This window comes from Myxocyprinus asiaticus, chromosome 16, assembly GCF_019703515.2.
Source record: "Myxocyprinus asiaticus isolate MX2 ecotype Aquarium Trade chromosome 16, UBuf_Myxa_2, whole genome shotgun sequence".
In the NCBI taxonomy this organism is placed as follows: Eukaryota; Metazoa; Chordata; class Actinopteri; order Cypriniformes; family Catostomidae; genus Myxocyprinus; species Myxocyprinus asiaticus.
Genome location: NC_059359.1, coordinates 24,043,942 through 24,058,323, shown reverse-complemented (window position 1 = coordinate 24,058,323; position 14,382 = coordinate 24,043,942). Strand labels below are relative to the sequence as shown.

The 14,382-nt window shown below is 36.5% G+C and overlaps 2 protein-coding genes across 4 annotated transcripts in view; one reads left to right on the top strand and one right to left on the bottom strand.

Moving 5' to 3' along the window:
* Positions 1 to 266: 266 nt before the first annotated feature.
* On the bottom strand, positions 267 to 3,271 carry zgc:110410 (uncharacterized protein LOC553618 homolog). The gene is made up of 10 exons (XM_051721133.1): positions 3,198 to 3,271; positions 2,709 to 2,934; positions 2,098 to 2,176; positions 1,815 to 1,868; positions 1,603 to 1,693; positions 1,476 to 1,513; positions 1,266 to 1,353; positions 1,041 to 1,130; positions 904 to 951; positions 267 to 729 (listed from the first exon to the last, which is right to left on the bottom strand). The coding sequence occupies exons 2-10, from the start codon at positions 2,905 to 2,907 to the stop codon at positions 580 to 582; spliced, it is 837 nt and encodes a 278-aa protein (XP_051577093.1). The 5' UTR covers positions 2,908 to 2,934; positions 3,198 to 3,271; the 3' UTR covers positions 267 to 579.
* Positions 3,272 to 6,228: 2,957 nt separating this feature from the next.
* The window catches only part of zhx2a (zinc fingers and homeoboxes 2a), a 20,173-nt gene continuing 12,019 nt past the window's right edge, over positions 6,229 to 14,382 (top strand). For 2 of the 3 annotated variants that reach the window (XM_051720517.1, XM_051720515.1), the window contains exon 1: positions 6,233 to 6,626. The gene's annotated coding sequence lies outside the window, so the exon portion shown is untranslated. Of the gene's footprint in view, positions 6,627 to 14,382 lie in introns of all 3 variants that reach the window. The other variant, XM_051720519.1, reaches the window with a different exon arrangement.

Below are 14,382 nucleotides of genomic sequence, written 5' to 3'. Positions count from 1 at the left end.
AGAACCACACATTATAGGGACCACAAGGAGGTTACCACATGTGACTCTATCCTCCCTAGCAACTGGGCCAATTTTGTTGTTTAGGAGACCAGGCTGGAGCACTCAGCACACCCTGGATTCGAACTCGCGACTCCAGGTGTAGTAGTCAGCGTCTTTGCTGGCTGAGCTACCCAGGCCCCTCACTATTTGCACTCCATTAAGAAAAATCAATTCATTTATAAATGAATAAACCTTTATTCATATATAAACAGACCTGAGTTCAGGGAAGGTCCAATGAGCTATTTTATTACTCCGCTTATCACAAACATGACGTTGTGTTTCAAGCAAATTAATGTACTGTAAGATGTATGCATGTATGCATACACAAAATGATAGCCAACACATGACAGTAGATACTCTTTAATAAATGTAGCTTAAAAATTTCAGTGTTACGACTGAATTTATAAAAGTTTAAGACAACATATTACAGTCATGATGGAGTCATGTTTACAAAAAAAGTAACCATATCTCAAGCCACGTAGGCCATAGTGAGAGTGGTGATTGAATCATTAAGTGCCCTCTTTAAATTCATAAACCACATCAACTACAAAGTCTAATTAGTTGAAGTAACATTAAGAAAATTGTGATAATATCAAGGTACAAGTTCAGAGCAGCAAAGATGTACTCCTCTGGGCTGATGCTGTATTTGTGTTTTCCACCCAGTATGAGCTGCGTGTCGAACACCAGGTACTACAAATAGAGAATGGAAGAGAGACAGTAGGTCAGTGAAAGCACAGATGACATAATGATGCCACTAACTTGTGATACCTATTTTAGGTCCTCTTAAATAAGGATTTGTGGTTTCGGCAAAGCTTCACAGAACAAAGCATGACTAAGCAAGTAATGGTCAAGAATTGCACTTACCATAGAGAAGACCAATGTTCCCAGCGATGCGTAAACAATGTACACATACTTTGGAAAATAAAGGTGAACATGAATGAATATAAACAAGTGATCAATTTTGATAAATAGAGGAAATATGAGTTGGCAACATGATTTACCTGTGATCTCAAAATTGCACAAAGCAACCCAAAAGAAAACAGTGTCCAGCATATTGCCCACATACAACCAGAAGCAGGTGTGAAGTCCCACTAAAACAAGCAAAGACATATTTGTGTACTTGGAACCCAGCAAATTATAACCAAAAAAATTCACATTTTGCAGACAGCAGTTCTGTTCATTAATATATAAGGTCAGGTGTCACTGATGTACACAGATGTACTTACTTTAGACTGCAATGAAAACAAACTCATCGCAAGGGAAACCAAAGCAGTTGCACCCACTGCCCACAGGACTGCCTCTGCTGAATAGTACCTGGATAGCAATGACAGTTTTTTACACTTTTACACAAGCAAAACTCTAACGCTTGCTGTAGTGAATAAAGTTATAAAGGAAGTGCACTCAATTTATCTGTTGGAATGATGCTTTTCACTCACACTGTTATTGATCCAAGGAGAAATCCCTCTGCAATTGTCTATGTTGGAAAAGAGCAGTTAGCAATTACAAAATTGTTACAATGGCTCACTGCATTTCAATACTACAGTGGCTTTCTACTTTACTTACAAACAGCCCTAGGAAGATGAAGTTCAAGGGAACCTTCCGACGGATGTCACCACAACAGGAGAGCACAAGGATTAGAGCCAGCGTTACACCCCTTGTGAATTTTAAGCAAACACAAAGAGATCATGAGGCTTTGTTTAACATTATGTATGGAATCTGTTGGACACAGAATACTCTACATACTCTACAAAAGAGAAGGATATTTGAATGCTCACATCATAGTGTAGGTAAACCAGTATGCGTCTATTACCCAGTTCCTAAGTGTCTCCCTATAAAAAAAGGCAAATATGTCAATAATGGTAGTAAGAATCATTTACTTATTTAAAATAAAGACATGTTGGGGTGCATAAAAACATACAAGTCATTTGTTCTTAGTCATAAAGAAGAGGTGCTCAAGACAATGAAGTTGACGTAACACTTTAGTACACTACATTATCTGTCTTTTTTTATTTTTTAGAAATGTAGTAGGTGTGGTAACATAAATAGCAGTCTACTCACCAATACAGAAAAGCACAGATGATTCCAACTGTTATTAACAGTTGAACCATAAGTGTCAAGTACACTTTTCTTATGAAACCTGGACAAAGCGCATTCACATTTTTATCACTGACCAGTCTAGATTCAGTCAAATACATTTGTATAGTAATATCCTATGTAATGTACATAATATTTCCCATTATTTACTGTGGAAAATAACTGATAGCTATATAACACATTGATGAAACACCTATTTTTATAGGCTGATGTACTAGTAACTGAAACCATCACAATTAAATTCTACATATTTTCTACATCTAATATTCCATGCAAAAATTACAGATACAAGCAGTTTTTTCACAAACAGTTGTAATAATTTTACAGCTGTTCAATTATTGCATTGCTTTAAAAAAAAAAAAAAAAAAAAAAAAAAAATATATATATATATATATATATATATATATATATATATATATATATATATATATATATATATATATTTTACATAAACTACACAAAATTACACAACTAGAGCACAGGTTTGAAATAAACACGTTTTAACACAAACATTCTTTTATACTGTGATGATATTACCAAGTGATTGAGGTCAAATTAAAAAGTGCACAACTGACCTCGTCTTATTGCTGCATCTGAAAAGCAGTTGTCATTCTCAAAGCCCAGGGTGTACTCTGGGGGAGCACCTTCAGGAATCCCCATATTGACAGGATCATCAACGCAAATGACTGCCTCCCCAACTTTTCCTTGCATTTCATTAGGATGTTGCGGAGGGTAATAGGGGTTGTATGGAGGGGGAGACTGCTCATTGCTCATTTTTTCTCTTTTAACAGTGATAAAGATCTAGACACAGTTTGTGAATTTAGAGGATTGAGAGTATAGTAAACCACTGATATTATAATCACTGATCTCATGAGAGACGTAATTCACACCGACAAATGCTATTACACTGACAGTATTTTATTCTTGATTGGTAATGCCATATAGGCCTAATCAGGATCTAAAATTAATTTAGGTTTTACCTAAATTAATTTTTTATGTTTACACTCAACAAATAAGACATAATGATATAGTTCAGTATGATTCATATTCGAACAGCCACTTACCTTTTAGTCTGGCACCAGTTTGCTTCCTATTATGATTTGTGCAGGGCAAAGTCTGCTCTAAATCAGTTTGTCTCCAGGGAGACAGGACTTTGCCTAGCCCACCAAGTCAATATTCATTAATAAAGGCCAAGTTTACCTGTGTGTATTTTTTTCCACAATGAATGAAAACTTGTTTCACTTTTAAATAACCCACACCCTAACACTAATTAACAATAACATTATGTGCATATACCTCTACTGAACACTTTGTTTACTGTTTTATTCAGTATAATTAATGTATGACTGATTTAATCTTTTGTTATGATGATAACTGTCACTGACTACAATCATCTTAAAAGTTAACATACAAAAAAATTTATGTATTTTTATTATAGGGTTCAATGGGTCTAAAGGCCCCCAGGGGTAAAAGGCACATTTATTTTCTCCCAAAACACTAAATAGCGACAAAACCTACCACAGCACTGTCCTTAACACCTGTTTGTCACTATACAGTGCAAAATATTCCTGATCCATGAGATCATCACATGTAATGTCTAAATACTGATTTTGAGTTAATTTTATGTTATATTTAATCATTTTTAAAATCTTGCAAACAAGGAACGAAAACCGAAAATGAACAAAAGTTTTAGCAGAATGTAACCAAAAACTGGAACAAAGTAATTTTCAATTGTTCTGGAGTGAAAACGTTATTTTTAAATGCTGGAAACCGATTATAACTGGGTCATTTTGTTCTGATAATTTTTTCATGAAACTTATGGCCAAAGGGTTTATCGTAGTATATTTTTAGAACTACACCACTTCATGTAGTGAAGGAAACTGCTGCATCACACATTTCTTTGCCTAATTGCTCGTTGTGTATGACGTATTCTGTAAATGAAGACCTTCTTCACAACTATGTTTAATTACTACATATACTGTGCATGCATGGCTAATTCAGATACAAGGAAAACATGTAAAAAGTACTCTTCTCAGTTGTTTCCAAGTCTTCACTGAATTATTGTTTCATTTGATGCATTAATACAGATTTGATGCAACCGGGTTTTGACTCGGAAGCAGATCTTTAATTAAAAATGTACTTAACTGTTAATTAACTGTATCCTTGTTACGATTTATATTGTGATAAATTGCTAATTTGTTGTTTATTTTGAGGCAAATGGCTTATTTTGAACTTGTTTTTCCAGACCAGATTGCTTGCTTCTCTTGTGAAATCTGGCAACACTGCAATTAATATTTCACCCACCCCTTAGTGCAGAGTACTGTCATTCTAAACCATTTTGGAAGGTGTCTGTAGAACTTTTGAACCGGAATGAAAAGATACAGTTTTTGCTCATAACAAACTGAAGTGAAAAGCATTTCGTTTTTAGTCCCTGCTTGGAAATTTATGAAGCTAATGAGAATCCCTGAAATGATCACATTTATTTTGAGCCAAAATATTTATTCATCATTTTCAGTTTAAGGTTATTACATATGTTTTTTAAAAACTGTCCAATAAGTGAAAGGATGGTATTTGGGGTAAAAAGCCCCCCTGCTGCAGAGGATAAAGGCCCCCATAAAACACATAATTTTTCTTAAGTGGGGGGGATAGATTTGTTATGAAAAATGTTCAAAGTGTGCTCACATTGACTGATCCAATCACAGTGGAGATTAGTTTGTTTATAGAATACTTTAGATGTTATGAAATGCCAAATGTAATTGAAATGAACAGAAAATGGCTAACAATTTTCTGAAGTAGTTATTTTGAATAAACATTATCTTAATTCATTACTCAAAAAAGCATCTTGCTGTCTCCTAAGTTGACAAAGTTTGCCCTATAACTATTGTCCCAATATTTACATGATATCACTTTAACCCCACTGGGTGCCTTGTACACCAAGTGTGGGGTAAAAGGCCCCCTTGTTGAAAAAAATAAAACAAAATAATGTTTTAATCAAAACAACCTTCCGTTATTATTTATGTTCAAACAAATTATGTTACATTATTAATTACTAAAAATACTTTTATTTTTATCCATCTTGATACACAATGTTACCAGAAAAATGCCAATTTTCCTTAAGGTGTGCCTTTAGCCCCATTGTACCCTACTAGCAGACAACCCTTTGTGGTGTCAATAATACACAAATTATGTTATTAATATACAAACAAGTCATTAATTAATCATGAATTAATGATCCATACACAGAACAAATTCATCATACAAAACTACGATGTGACATAAATTTCGACAAATGCCATATTAGAGCGTTCTCCATGACAAATCTAACTAATTTTAACCTGTTGATAGTTTGTCATTCTGCTGGCAGGAAGGACCAAAAACAAAACACAAAATCATCATCAGATTAAACATACATTTCATATCCTGTAGATGGCGTTAAATACATCGAGCAAAAACAAATGTGCAGGTGTGCAACCTTAGTGATGAATAAAACGTGTGCAGAAAAGTTCAAATGAACGACTAAAAACAAAGCTCAAGATAATGGTCATTAATAATTCATTAGCTGCTTATTTGTATGTAAATATTTCCAACCACTGGCGCATCGGCCCTGATATATGAATATTTCATGAGATTCTGCAGCAGTAGTCATCAGAACCCACTGCTGCATGCGCAGGTCTCTAAAGGACAATAATTCGTCTGACAAGAAATAATAGAAACTTGTGCCAAGAAACAGTAACTATTACTCTTTTGTTTTAGCACTTGACTTGTATCCCTATAGCTAACTGTCACATACAATGTTTGGTAAGGAAACGTCTACTAGGTACTTAAAAGATGTCAATAACCAAGTCATGTTTTTGCACGAGTTTCCACCCCCTTTCCACTTACAGTTGGCACTTACACTTACGAGTTAGCCTGTTTGTTTTCAAGCACAACCACAGCAAGGCTACAGGCAAAAGGTGGGAGGGGATGATCATGAAAGGGAGGGAGAGAGATGGGGGACAGTGGCGATGATGGGAGGGGAGAAAGCGAGAAGAGAAACGAGAGATCCGTTCAGCCGTTGGTTTTCTACACAGAGTGCTTAATATTCAATGACCTCTGATCCAAACTAACGCAGGGGACGTCAAAACAACAGTGGTTTAATCATCTCAAAAAAGCAAGCACGGGGGTGAAGTGAACTACTGCTCTTGCACTCGAAGCCATTGCTTGCCGTCGGCACTTATTTTAAACTTTTTACATTTAGGATTTCAATTGTGAAGTCAGGATGGAACGGCGTCTTGTATCGTATGCAAATACGTCTGCTGACGTAGTAGATCATGTGGGTTTTGGCGTAGATCCCCCAGTGATCGCCAATTTTTTTGCGGCTGTTGTCTATAGGATTCGGTTCGAATCTGTACAATCGTACGCTTCTTTTGGCGGCACACGTGGAAAAGTACGCGATTTTGGAGTCTTGCTGTCAATAACATCGCATCACAGGCTTTTCCGTTGGTGGTAGGCAGGTAAGAATGGCTGAATTTAAAATGTTCTCGATTAGCAAACAAACCTCAAAGTTACAGACGCGTTTGAATACACACACAGCAAGTTTACCGACACATGCTATAAACTGCTTCTGAGGTGAATCTTTTTTTTTTTTTTTTCCAGCTGGACCACTGAACTTTGTTTGTCCAAGCCATATTGTAGAAAGTGAGCACCTGAATAACCTCAACGACCTGACCCGATAACAATAGTTTTAAGTTTCCACTGATGTGATTTAGTGTGTCTCGCGGAAAGTTTCATAGAATCGGTAAAGTTAAGGGGGAATTGGCGCGAGAACATGTCTACTTCTCTGATGTCGAAATAACCAGCAAAATATGGCTACCAATGTCGACATGGCGTTACGTCGGTCCAAGTGATTTTTTTTTTTTTTTTCATTTTTTTTTTTTATTAGACTCTGTTTTGTTTCATTTGAGCCATATTTTACAGTGTACGCATCGTTTGTAATTGTAATTCTAACTTAGAATGATTAATTCATGTACTCGTATGAAGTGAGCATGGCATGCATCTACTTTGATTTCGGGTTGGCGTCGTATGATGTAGGCAGTGGTGACGCCTTCCACGAGCTTACTGCATGGCACACGCATCAACCGCCAGCCACATTGCAGCACTGTGTTCACATCTGTGATAGTTTCTAAAATTGTCGCATCCGCGCTATTAAAACTGGTAGCATGCTTTTAGGACTAGACCACATATCGTGTAATATGACAGATGCATTTCCGAAAGTCATACGATTTATCGATTACAGTTGTTAAAATTCTTAATGTAATATGCGGTTGTAATATCGTGAACCAACATCTCGATCAAACGTGGCTGAGCGGTAATTTTCTTAAGACACCTCAGGTGTGTCAAACTAACAGCGTGCACTATGTGTGTCAGTGTCTACTCTGCATTTTAAAGAAATGTTTCAGGTTCAATACAAGTTAGGCTCAAGTGGCAAAATTTGTGGCAGAAAAAATAATTTTGACTCCTCCCTCAAAAATCGCGGTATGGACTTGCAATGGAAGTGAATGGGGCCAGTCCATGAACATTACAATACACATTGTGTCAAAAGTATAGCCACAAGATGTAAACTCTTTATGTGTTAACAGAATTTTAGTGTGATAAAATCAGGGAGTTACTGGTGTTACGCCCTTTACCAGATTATAGGGTTTACTAGTGTTATGCTGTCGCCATGGCAACAAAATGGTAATTATTGGATATGACTTTACACAAATAAGGTTAGTAAGTGTTTTTGTCATGCTAAAATAATGATAAAACAATGTTTATATCTTGTGGCTATACTTTTAAACGGTGTGTATTTTAATGTTTATGGACTGGGCCCATTTACTTCCATTGTAAGTGCCTTACTGTAATCGGCATGTTTTCTTTTTTTTTATAAACAAAGGACAAGTCTATTATTAAGTTATGCCACAAATGCTGTCGATTGAGTTTAACTTGTATTAAACCAGAACATTCCTTGAGGATGTAATTCTCCATCATTCCTCAAACACCAAATGCTGTCACAAAGTAGGCTATGTGTGCAGGCACGATTTTCATAACCATCAGATATCCTGGGATTTTCACGTGTGACCAACATTGCTTTCCTTTTTTCCCCCAGGTAGTCTGATGTTATTGGCAAATCAGTTTCAGAATATTTCCCCAATGAGCGTTGATGGTTGATTGAAAAATGTGCAGAAGCACAAGGTTTTCTTGAGTTTGAATAAAGTTGAATACACGTGACAAGGGCATCTCTATTTTTAGATAATGCGGCAATTTAAATGGGCCTCCTAAAACATCATGAGATCAAACTTTATGCTATTTTGCATTCCATAAATGGATAGTTTACCCAAAAATGAAAGTTCTGTTTCAACCCTCATGTTGTTAAAAACCCATATGATTTTATTGCCTCCGTGGAATGCGAAAGTAGATGTTAGGCATTATCTTAGTCTCAGTCACCATTCACTTTGATTGCATTTTATTTCAATGAACAAAATTAATGGTGACTGGGGCTGTAATTCTGCATAACATCTCAAGAAAGAAAGTCGTACGGGTTTGGAACAACATTAGGGTGAGTAAATGTTGACAGAATTGTCATTTTTGAGTGAACTATCCCTTTAAATGGTTATTTTTAGCTAATTATGTTTCTCCCTCCTTAGAATCTCACATTATTTAGAGTAATATACAGTTATTTGGGTTCTTACCCACATCATATCATGTGCACACAATTAGGGCTGCACAATTAATAAAAAAAAAATAATGGAAATTACAAGTACAGCTGTTGCAATTATCTAATCATGAAAAGTGTCAATTACAGCATTCCATTTAGGTGTACTCCCATTGGCAAAATGTTATACTTGCAACATTTTTGGGGCCGTTGTGTGCATGAATGCAGAGGCAAATCTGACATTTAAATTAGTCTAAAGCATATCAGTAATGCTCACTATCTAAATTATACTGTGTACAATTTATTCAAAATGTGAATAACACTTTTTGTTTTACGTGCAATTAAAATATTAAAGCAATTCAGGTACATAGTTCTCAAGTTGTTTTTAATGCATAGCCTACATAAAGAATATGGCATGCAGCTGCCCCACACAAAATAAGTATTTTAATGTAAATTCTGTTGATCGAAATTAATAATTGCAGTTATAATGTCAAAGGAAATAACAGCCCTACACACAATGTAATCTTGAGTTTTATTTGTTAGGTTACAGCATATGGCCAAAAGAGAATAAAATACATATGTTGTGCCTATTCAAAGCAATAAAATTGCCCCGATCCTAAATAGTTTTTTTTTTTTTTTTTGCCTGATGATTAAGCAGAACCTCAGTTCATTATGTGTATTAAAAAGGGCTTTACTGATTTTTAGAAAGTCTTAGTTAGAACTAAACAGAATATTTTAAATATGATGCTGTACACATCAAAAGGAGTTAGCTTTTCTCATGTGTTTAAAGGAGTATTATCCCACTGTGCTCATTGAAGGGCATTTAGATACAGTTACAGTGAAGTTTATTCTGGATTCATGCCATTGTTAAACAACTAAAAATTCTTGCTAAACCTGGCAAATATATACTTGGCAACCTGTAGCGTGCGCCTTTGAATTTTGGTTCATAGTAGAAAAACTTGCATTACAAAGGTTTATTCATGGATTCACGACTGGGGTAACTGTTACGAAGTAATGACACAAATTGAAAGAATTAAAAAGCAAGACCTCAACTCTGTTGGACTAGCTTTCCTACAAAATGTGTTTATGCCAGGTGACTGGCTGGATTCAAAATGGCTGCCTGCGTTCATGGAGCTGACGTCTTTGAGGAGGTGGTTGCTGCTGCCTCTGCCTCGTAGCTCATGCTGTCGGTGACTAAGCCGACAGTCGCTGATGTCACAGCCGTGGGCTGGCTCCCATGCAGGCTCTGTTTTCTCTGTCAGTGGTGGTCATGACTCTACTGAAAGCAAAGCCTCTTTGTGATGGAATCTGGCCTCACACTGGAGCCAGGCTGTTTATTAGTCATCACTACTAAAGCTATTAGATATTAGATAGATGTTCATGTCCTGGAAGAGGGAGTCAGAACTGATGTGTGCTACAACTCAGTTTCAGTTAAAGGTCGTATATTATCCTAGCCGCTTTGTTTTCTAACTAGACAGCTGCATAGAGTGCAACAAGTCATGGTGCAAAACTTTGCAGGATCACATTTATATCATACATCGTATGATCATACTCGTAAATGATCGTAATATATCTTGGGGCGTGATAGTCATGGCTGAGTTTCTGAATAAGTTTTAGAGGCAGTGAAAACAGCTGGGATCTTGCATAGATGTGTTGCAGCATTGTAGATTTGTGTTAAATAATTTGTTACCTGATTTCCTCTGACTTAAACCACCTTAAAGAAATCCAAAAAAGAAAACAATCTATTTGAGAGTTTGTTTTCTTCAAGTAGGAATGCATCCAACTTTTTGCAGTCAGTCTCTGTTTAGCAGTCTCATGTTGCCAATATTCTGCCCTACTTTTGCAGCCTTGACCCAGCTTTTTGGAGGTGTAAGAGACTGCATTACTGCGCAGACCATAATATTGAGATGCAGAATAAATCATAACAAATGGTGAAGAAGCTTGGATTGTTAAAGTTGATTTATTTGCATGCTGAGAAATGATTGAATTCAAGCAGCCCATACTTAGTTTTGAAGACTGTAGATTCTCAGTTCTCAAGAAGACGTCAGCTTCACTGTGTTGGGTGAAGTGTTAGTTTGTCTCTTTGAATTTACTACCAAAACCTTGCCATGCACTGAACTTTTTGTGTTTGTCTGTCATGGATGCAATGATTGTGATGTGATAAACAGCTTCTGAAACTTTTTAGCCCACCAGCCAAGGTGGTTGGTAGATAAAAAAAAAAAAACAGTCAGTCAGATTTAAATTATTAAATTGATTAATTTGTATTTTTTAATTGCATTTTACAAGTGCATTTTACAGACACGAGAGACAAACAGACATGTTTAAAAGGGAACTGCTATTTTAAATAACAGTATTTATAAAATATTGAATTGCCAGATAGTCCATTTAGAATACTTTTTCAGATTATTCACTTATTACAGCGGAACTAAATTTGTACTTTAAAATACATGTTGTCATATAAATGACAAGTAAGGAACTCTCATGAGTCTCTTGAGGCTTAAGTACACATAATACAGTAATAGTTCTTGATTCATTTGGAGTGAGTCAGTTAATTAATTCAGCTCCAACTGATTGTTAAGTCTTTTTGACTCACTAAAAAGAGCTGGTGCATAGAGTCATTTATTTAGGAATCTGACAATATCTGGTAGTGCTGTAATTGTTGGTTCACTAAGGGTGTGTTCACACTTGGCAGGTTTGGTTAGATTAAAATGAACTCTGGTGCGATTGCTCTGTTAGTGCATTTCATTTGAACAAGTGTGAACGCTGCCATCCGAACCTTGGTGCGCACCAAACAAGCGGACCGAGAGCGCCAGAATAGTGGGTCTCGGTCCGCTTTCAAACGAACTCTGGTGCGGTTCGATTGATATATGAACGCAACATGGACCAAAGACATCTAAACGGACCAAAAACAGGAAGTAATTTGCCTAATACTGACCTCAAGCATACCTGGTTCTTCTCATCATAGGAGCTATGTTGCCCATTACAGTTTGGTACAGGCGTCGGAACCGCCATCAGCCGTCCTTGCAGCATATCTTCATTTGTGTGTGCAACGGAGGAATTCCTGGCGCTGTTTTGACTCCTTTACACATTTTATTAGCTCTTCGTTTGTTCTCAGCTGGTAAAAATACCACCATATATAAATATAACGAGCGCATTTAGCCCAGCAGCCAGCATTGTTTTGGATGATCGGCTAGTTCCGTAAAAAAATATATGTCATAAAAGCTGTCCAATCAGGTTGTGACTTTTTCCTGATGCCTTTGGTTTTGTATCGTTAGGTTTGGTGTTAAAAATGCCAGTGTGAACGCTAAGCGAACCAGGACTAAATGTATCATTTTCTTTTTTGGTCCGGACCAAGAGAACCAAACTACAAGTGTGAACACACCCTAAATGGTAAACAGACTACACTGTCTCTTGTTATGTCCCATACTGTAGATTCAAAAGAACCAGCTCAAAAGAGTCATTTTTTTGTGAATCAGTCTACACTGGTAGTGCTATATGTCTCACACTGTAGATACAGAAGCAGTGAGTGTTGATGTGGCGCTTAATAGTAATACAGGAAACACTGAGCATTTTAGTCCGATTTTCTGTCCGCATCACTAGAAAAATGCACGTTCAAGAACAGTTAATGAAACCGAACTTCATGAAAATAATTTGGTTTTTGTATTATAATTCAGTCATTACCAGAGAATTTGTATGTGTGGTCGTGGGTTAGTTGCTAAGCACCTCAAGATCAACTAGAGTTTCTACAAAGAGCCCTCTAGTTAAATTCATTATCACCTACTTTATACTCCCCGATGTCCAGACCTTTGAAGTATTATACACAAACATTGGCATATTCTAAAATCGGATCCAGTTATAGCTAAAACTTTTGAGGTCTCTCCGACTATGGCATTTCGTAGAGGAAAAAAACTGAAGAATACTCTTGTCAGGCCCCCCCCCAGACCTCAATCCATATTAATGAACAGCCCTGAGGGGGGCCGAAATGTCATGCAAGTTATAAAAAGTTTGTTTATGCTCAAATTTCGCTTAGAGTGAGTGATGCACCTCCGTATGGCATTTTGATTTTTGGTTGCACCTGTTCAATTGGTTGAGCACCTTTTTTTAAACTTTTTTAAACTATGGTCGTGGGTTATTAAAACGTACTTGCACATCCACTGGAAATCCAAGGTCTTCCCTTCATCTCGATGGCATGAATGCTCCTGAACAGTGCCTTCATCTTGCTTCTAGATTTACTGCTAACTGTCTCATAGATGAGCAGTGGGGCTAGCTAATAAGAGCCATTCTATATAAACACCTGCGATCATACTGACTGTACTAGGGATGCACCAATACCATTTTGTCTCTTCCGATTCGGATATCGGAAATCTCAGTATCGGCCGATACCTAGCCCAAGCTGATACCAGTGTTGTTTTTTTGCATAATCAGTTTAGAATATCTTTACATTATTGTGTGGAACTAATTGGGAGTACTCTTTAATATGTAAAGAAACACAAACCTCTAACTACACATTATTTCAATATAAAGGTATAGCTTATTAAGAAACACTTTATTATTAACTAGTATACTGGTTAATGTAGCAGCAGAATACTTCAAGTCTTCAGTAGGAAAGAAACCAGTGTTTTTTTTTTATTTTTTATGTTTCAACTTGCATCTTGACTTTAAAGGATTCAGATCTCTTTTGTTCAATTTAGTTGTAAGACATCAGTCCACTTTTCATTCACACAGTTATTTTTGGAACCCATTCAACTTAAATATTCTTATAAATTGTAAACAAATACTAATGATGACAATAATAATAATAATAAATTGTTATTAATATTATTGACTTTTAATTGTAATTTCAAATACAACAGAAATATATTTAAATCGTGCACATCTTAAACCCTCGTGCTTTTATTTTGACATTCTGAACTCTCCAGGAAGTCCTGTATGTGTCTGTTTGTAGGCAAGTTCACAGGAGTTTAATTCGATTCTTATTCAAATTCTGGTAAAATGCACCTTCGGTGCCATTCTAAATGCATATGAAAAGTGAACCGAACTATTGAGCATCTACATCTGAGAAACTGTTTTTGAGAAGCACTCAAATATTGCGCACCGCTGTGAAGGCTAAAAATAGTCGCGAGTGCATCACCAGCCTGTGTGTGAGTTTGTGATTCACAGAGCTATCGCATGAATTCAAGTGGCTTTGAATAAAATGCAATGGTGTTTTTATGGTTCTTTTATGTCATTTATGGAGCTTGACAGTAACGAACATGACTAACACACAGTATCGGATTTGGATCGGGCTCATTGGACTGATACACGATCCGTCTAAAAGCTTCAGTATTGGAGCCAATACTGATCCAGGTATTGGATTGGTGCATCCCTAGACTGTAGGCCTACAGAGCCCCGTTGAGGACAAAACTGGAACATGTTACATTATTTTACAAGCTATCACAAACTGATAGAAAGGAAAAAGCACTCTGATGGGTAACACTGCAAAATTCACCAACCAAATAGAAAATGTGGGTGTTCATTTCGGACCCTGGTGTTAAATTTTAGTGTTTGTCTGCCGTGCGCCCACGGATGTGTTGCAA